The sequence below is a fragment of the Schistocerca serialis genome, chromosome 6, assembly GCF_023864345.2.
Source record: "Schistocerca serialis cubense isolate TAMUIC-IGC-003099 chromosome 6, iqSchSeri2.2, whole genome shotgun sequence".
Taxonomy (NCBI): Eukaryota; Metazoa; Arthropoda; class Insecta; order Orthoptera; family Acrididae; genus Schistocerca; species Schistocerca serialis.
The window spans coordinates 439,980,292-439,987,039 of record NC_064643.1 but is presented as its reverse complement, the minus strand read 5'-3'; the positions used below and the strand labels follow the sequence as shown (position 1 = coordinate 439,987,039).

General features: G+C 42.6%; 1 protein-coding gene across 1 annotated transcript; it reads left to right on the top strand.

Annotated features, from left to right (window-relative positions):
- The first annotated feature begins 604 nt into the window (after positions 1 to 604).
- LOC126484533 (uncharacterized) lies at positions 605 to 5,658 on the top strand. Its single transcript, XM_050108081.1, has 2 exons — positions 605 to 782; positions 3,943 to 5,658. The coding sequence occupies exons 1-2, from the start codon at positions 702 to 704 to the stop codon at positions 4,366 to 4,368; spliced, it is 507 nt and encodes a 168-aa protein (XP_049964038.1). The 5' UTR covers positions 605 to 701; the 3' UTR covers positions 4,369 to 5,658.
- Positions 5,659 to 6,748: the final 1,090 nt, after the last annotated feature.

The following is a 6,748-nucleotide window of genomic DNA, read 5'->3' as shown; positions in this document are numbered from 1 at the left end:
TTACAGCGCCATCTATCACAAAGCGAAAAAAATGGTCCAACTAAAACAATCATATTTCTTTACGTACTACACGAATATGTAATAAAAATTCCTATTTAGAAAAACGCAGTTGATATCCGTTTGATCTAAGGCAGCGCCATCTAGCGGGCCAACCCCAGCGCCATGCGGTTTCCCCCTTCAAGCTAGACGAGTTTCGTTCTTTGTAGTTTTTCCGTTTGATGCTTATTTTGTGAGATATTTGGCCCATCACTATCAATGGACTACCCTGTATAATGCGAGACGCAAAAGCGGGCTGTTGAATAGAGATTAGGAAATGACCAAAACACTCGGTGCGTTGTGTTAACAGGGCGTAAGGGCCGCTACGAAGGCCACAGCAGCCGCAGGCTCGCGCCAACCGTGACCTCGGCCCGTTGTTTACTCCTGCGGCTGTGTAGGACCTACGCGAGCGGCGCCGGAACTGCCTTTGGCGGGCGCGAGCGATGCCCGCCCGGCCTCTCCGTGGTGGGGGCCGGAGGCGTGTCAGCCGCTGCGGCAGGTCGGCGCGCCGGGGGCCGGGGGCTTCCTGCCGGGGAAGTACTGCTGCCCGCCGGCCGCGACCGCGCGCGGTCATATAGCGGCGGCCGGTGCACAACCAGCCAGTCCCAGACTAGCAGCAGCAGCAGCAGCAGCTCAGCCCGGCTGACACTACTCCCTCTCTCCTCATGGCGCCCACAGCCACAGCCAGTGTCATTGTCGGCAATGGCCGCAGTCTGCGCTACGACACCAACTCCGGCATCCTACAGGTTGGTACCACCACCTACTGTGCACTTTAAGATTCGACAAAAAGAATGCAGGTTTTTTTATGCAGGTTTCGTAGTAACACTGACCTTGACCAAAACGTGTCTCGTAATCGATATAATTGAACAGTAAACCTCTTACAACTCGCTTTCATTTTATTTTCGTAATCGAAAAAATTGAATAGCTGAGCTCTTACAAATCGCTTTCATATTATCATTTATTGTATTGACAACATAATAAAACAAGATCAGTGGCACCTCCTGCGACACAATGCCGTCTTTTTGCTTTCACATTAATTTTTTGTTTTCAATGTTCAGCATAGTGTTTTCTGTGAATATACTAGTACTTTTGTAAGACTTTATTGAACAGTTGTGGTGACATACCACATTTGGTTTTACCACCTGTTTATACATTTATGACGGTAATCGGGCGTCACAGTTGATACCGGTTCCAATGTAACTCGTCGAAATAAAGTGATGCATGTATTAAGTGACTGGATCCGTGTACATATAGTCCCTGATTGCGCGTTACATGCGTAAAAATATTACATACTAAGTCCAACCATGATCGGAATAGGCAAATCCGGTTGTAAAGCTAACTTCTGTAAGCAATCGCAGCGGCTGAAGAAAATATGCAAATAATTAGTTGCTTTAAATGTAAGCGTTGGTTTCCGCGGCCATTGTCGTAGTCAATAAAATTCTTTTAGGTATGTGACCGAATTGTCATTGTGTAAGACTTCTGACGTTTGCGCAACTATTTCAAATGGCCTTAACAGAAACACACTGAGGAAGGCCATTTGCATTAGTGGCCAAAGCGTCGGAAGTTGTACACACTGACAATCCGGTCACGTACACAGAGGAATTTTACTGACAGTTAGCTCATTTAGACTATTCTTATACTGTCTCGGGGTAATCAACATTTATTTCAGGGTGTCAAACAAAATTAGTTCCTTTGCACGTATTTAAACAGCTTATTGGAACAGTAGTAGCTCGTTTTTCACATTAATGTTATACAGGCTCTGCGTATTCATAATCGATTGTTTACTAGTTCTGTTGCAAATTTCATGCGTATCAGGTAATACCTAACTGCGATTTAGTTAATAGTTAACAGTATTTTTCCTCGTAGCGGTAAACAAATGTCATAACGTACCAAAATGTGGCACAATATCATCAAAAACTGAGAAACGACGCAGTAACAGTAAGTGACAGAGGAAAAGTGTTAAAGTAGCAATAATTAACAGCAAATCATGCACATAATCCACCTCCGTGGGTCAGCGCGTCTGACCTATACTTGGGGGACCTGCACTACTTTCCCAGTGCCTCCCTAGCTTCTCCATGGTAGAAGCACTGAAATGGGGTGCCGCTTATCTCGGAGAAATAGTTGCGAATTACTTCTATTTATTTATTTTTTCAATTTATTTGCTTTCGGGACATACCCCTGCAGCCATCTCAATGGTAATGTCAATCCGTTCTTGAAAGTGGTCGTCAACGACCGCGGACGAATACTGTGCTCGCACGCCTCTAATATCAGCGTCCATTGACGATGGTGCCGAGTGGAGCTTTCGAATCTTTAAGGTATTCCCGTCAGGGCAATGAATATCCGAATATACTTTCGTGTGAAGGGCAAAACCAGTAATAGAGCATGTAATACCCGACCTGTGGTGGTTGTGTACACATCATGTGGTAACAGTGGAAATATGTTCTTCTGTACCAACATTGTGACGCCATATTAATGAACTTTTTTTGCTGAATATTGTCTCTGATCTTCAAGTCAATGGAATGTGTAACGCTTGTAAAGGGCGTTAACATAAACGTTTTTTTTTTAATTTACGTATTGTCAGCTAGAAGCATACGAGTTTTGTAAAAGTTTGTATAATAATTCATTACGCCTCGGATGCTTAAATACACACAGAATATTCACATTACTGCTTTTGGCAAATATCCAGCATCTTCAGATGTTATAAAATCCTACCACAAAGCTTCGTTCAGATATACAGTGTGAGTCAAAAACGACTTTACTACTTTGGAATGATATAGAAATTTACTGAGACAATTTACATAATCGGTAGATGTGTAACTTTGTAGCAAACAGTCTCAAGTTTGATTCATATAGTGCATCGGTACCCCATTCCGCCACCAGGAGCGCCAGCGTAGTGAACAGTTAAAATGGCTACTTTCACTGGAGCCGAGTGTTTTGGCTTCATGAAACGAACTCTGCAACAACTGTTAGTCGTAAATTTCGCACCGGATACGCAAAGAACCCACAAGCAGGCCTACAATTTACTCTTGGCACAATGACTTTGTTGAGACGGGTTGTTCACAGCGACGTGATAAATCACCAGGTTTATTAACCGGTGGTAGTCACGTAGAACCAAAATGACACTTGATATTTTTATGTGAAACTTGAGGGTGTTCGCTACAAAATAACACATATACCGATCCTGTAAGTTATCTCAATAAATTTCTATATCATTCCAAAGTTGTAAAGTCCTTTTCGACTTACCCTGTACAGCTTGGTCAGAGAGAGTCAGAGAAACCTGTAATGGGGTTGCAGGGGAGGTTGTTCACAGAAATAATTATTGAGAAAAAATTCGCTACGTTGCGTCGTTTCCTAGTTATTTAAACGTTGAAGTTAGCCATTCAGGTCATCGCATGTGCCAATTCAAGCAGCCAGCGAAAGACAGTGTCGCCACACTTGTCCTTCGCTTGGTTTCCTCAAATGGAATAAACGTAGCTTGTGCTCACCTATTTTAAATTTATCACTTCTGAAAAGCACACTTTTCAACTGGAAATGGGCATTTGAACAAGTGCTAACATACGGACCCACAGATGTCTGTGCATTACCGAATTTCAGCGCATGCAAGTGCTTGCATTGTGCGCGTGCATCCACGTGGTTGGCTCATTTCAGTGCTAAATAACTCGGAAACGGAGTAACGTGATGATTTTTTTAACAATTATTTCTCAGCACAAACTCCGCTGTTTTGTAGTGGATTTTATCACATCTGAAGGTGGCAGCTATTTGCGAGGAGCGGTAATGTCAATATTTTATAAATACTGAAACCATCATGATAATATATTATACATAAATTAAAAGTGCAATAGACGTAATATGAGATAATTTTTCGTAGCGTTGACTAACGGAGTGTGTCCTGTTGTCTTTTTGCAGATAGTGGGAAACGGCAACAAAATCCGCGTGCGCAGCAACTCTGGCTGCATCCAGATCACGGGCAACGACAGTCGCGTGCTGGTGGAGCAGAACGGCGGCAGCGTCTGCTACACGGGCAACGGCGGCAAGGTGCGAGTCGTCGCCACGGTGGGCGGGGGCTGCGTCACCTACACGGGGAGCGGAGGCCGCGTCAAGGCTCCCGCCGCCGTCGCCGCCCCCGCCGCCGCCGCCCCAGCCGCCTCCACCCCCACCGCCCCCAGAGCACCCGTCTCGCCGCCTGGTGCCGCCGCCCCCACCGTCACCACCACGCGGCGTTTCAAATCGCGCAGCATGACGCCGAAGGAGCAGGCCACGTTCGCCAGTGCGTTCCACATCCACGACCAGTGCCTGCAGTTCGTAGTAGGCGGCCTCGTGTTCGTCTCCTAAGAGGCTCAACTCGGCTTCCCCAGAAGACGTGGCCGCAACCAAATCGGCACTCCACAACTCTCACTGGACCTCGCCTGTCTCCACGTTCCTTCAACTGAAGCACGAGAGGCTCATTCATCCCTTTCTGCAAACTAGAACATCCATTTCGCTCAAATGATACTCGACGTATGTGGACAGGTTTCAAACAACCAATATTTTTCCAACAGGAAAAGGCTGTTACCCTTCCAGTGGTACACCAGGTATCTCCAATTACAAATCTACCTCACGCACTATAATCACTCCTCTGAGATGCCACCTGCTGGTCCAGAGTGGTACAGTCTGCATACCTTCCCACAGAAACACTCCAGTGCCATTCATAAGTACCATTCTCTCATCCCAAACTACACGATCCCATTGATCCAAATTTACCTCATCTACTCATCCCAAATACCCAGCTGCTGGTTCAGTGTGGGTTAACTTACAGTGAAAGTCAGAAGAATAAATACTGCTTCAGTGTCCATCAGTCTACACTGGAAGACAGAAGTTTGCCTTCTGTGTGCATTGGGAATACCTTCGTCACCGTTATGCCTAGGGTGGTGGAAACTCACCTCAGAAGAAGACTGCACAAGTTAAAGACAATCTAATCAATCGAATTCTGCATGAACACGAATCTCCTGCATAATTTTGTTCTCATGTTTAAATCATCTCAGCCATTATTCAAGGAGAAGTTCCACCATCACAAAGGGCCCATCAGTGCATTTAATGCTCTGTATCCATATCGGGGTGCTCCTTCAATCAGTCGCTCTGCTTCATCAATTGTCATAGTAGAAGTAAGTGTCTTAAAACGAAAGGACTGCAATGGTTCTTCTTTCAGTGTTTTAAATGGACGTGTTCCTAAAGACATAATTGTGGGACTGTATCTTTTGATTTACTACAGAGGAACAGTAATGAAGTTTGCAGGTGGCGCTAACACCTGTGATTCTGTTAAGTACTTATGCTGAAATATGTAACTATGGACTGCTATGTTGCTGTGCCTCGAAGAAATGGACATGCCAGAGTTTTCATAAATGAATCGTGTAGAAGTTCTAAATCAACTAGTTGTTGATTTCTTACATCCATGTATGAGTGCATTGTCGATAAGTTTTGTTCTACGAAGCTGTGACACCAAAGACGAGAAAACCTGTGATACAGATTTATGTAAGTGTGCAATCAGTATTATGGTTCCTTTTGGTTATTGTTCCTCCATGCTGGTCTTGCCATTTTTGTGTCCGCAGAGGCCCGTATTATTCGTATATCATAATGGTCAGGAACCCTTTTGTTTTGATCTGACTATTGTCTTCCAAAACTCGTTTATTTATTCTTTTTTAATAAAAAATTTGTTTCAATTGAAAAATATTCTCTTTCTTCTATGCTGCTACCTGTGAACAATTCCACTAACACAGAATACTTAATTTTCGAAGCCCCAGGTCTTGGGCAGTATAAACAACAGTGAAAGAAAATGGCAAAACTACGAAAATCTGAAATAAATTTGTCCACAGATTGTTGATATTCTCCTATTTATTTACGTCTATGTAATTTCTCATTTAACTTGCATCAGGAAATATGAATGATCTCTACCAGGAAAACAAATACAGCTGAAGCACTTCCTACAACGTCCGACAGTTCTCACGTTGAGTATCATTTATTGCAGTTTTAATCTGCATTCGCAACTTATATCTGCCATTAATCGTTTGATATTATGTTTAGTTAGGCATTCCAAGCAGAATTACCAATATGTGAAACTTTTTGTTCTTCGGTAATGCTATTACTTATTCCTGCAATGTTGAATGTTATAAACTTCATGAACCATTTTTTTTCCTCCTTAGATCGTCTGTGAGAGTGAATAGAAAATATACATTAAATATATAGTTCACAGAATCAATAAACAGTGCTGAAACGAAAAATTAAGTAGATCTGATTGTTTTTTGCAATTATAACCTTGGTTACTGTACAACATTAACAAATTGTGCCAGAAAATCAACAATCAAATATTTTCAATTTTGAAAACTATAGTCAGGTACCAAAATTAGCTTTATGAGCAAGATAAACCCAAAGATTATGAGAAGATGACCGAGTTTAATATCACAAATAGAGACGAAACACACCGAAGTTAAAAAATATACAGCAGAAAAAGAGAACACCTTACTCTTCAGAGAAAGCAAATAAAAACCCATTCCCATTTCCTATTTGCACCATGTATTTTGGTACTATTACATTGGAATAAGAAGTAAATGGCTAACAAAAAATCAAATGAGCAATAGATAAAAATCGAAAACCAAACGCACCATGGCTGTACAGATGTGAATCTGCTCTTACAGTTAGAAAAGCACAATATTTAAAAATTAAAGAACATAGTTAACAA

Coding starts and splice junctions, on each gene's coding strand:
- LOC126484533 (XM_050108081.1), top strand. CDS start 702: ATGGCGCCCACAGCCACAGCCAGTGTCATTGTCGGCAATGGCCGCAGT. Junction 783..3,942: donor CCAACTCCGGCATCCTACAG/GTTGGTACCACC, acceptor GTCTTTTTGCAG/ATAGTGGGAAACGGCAACAA.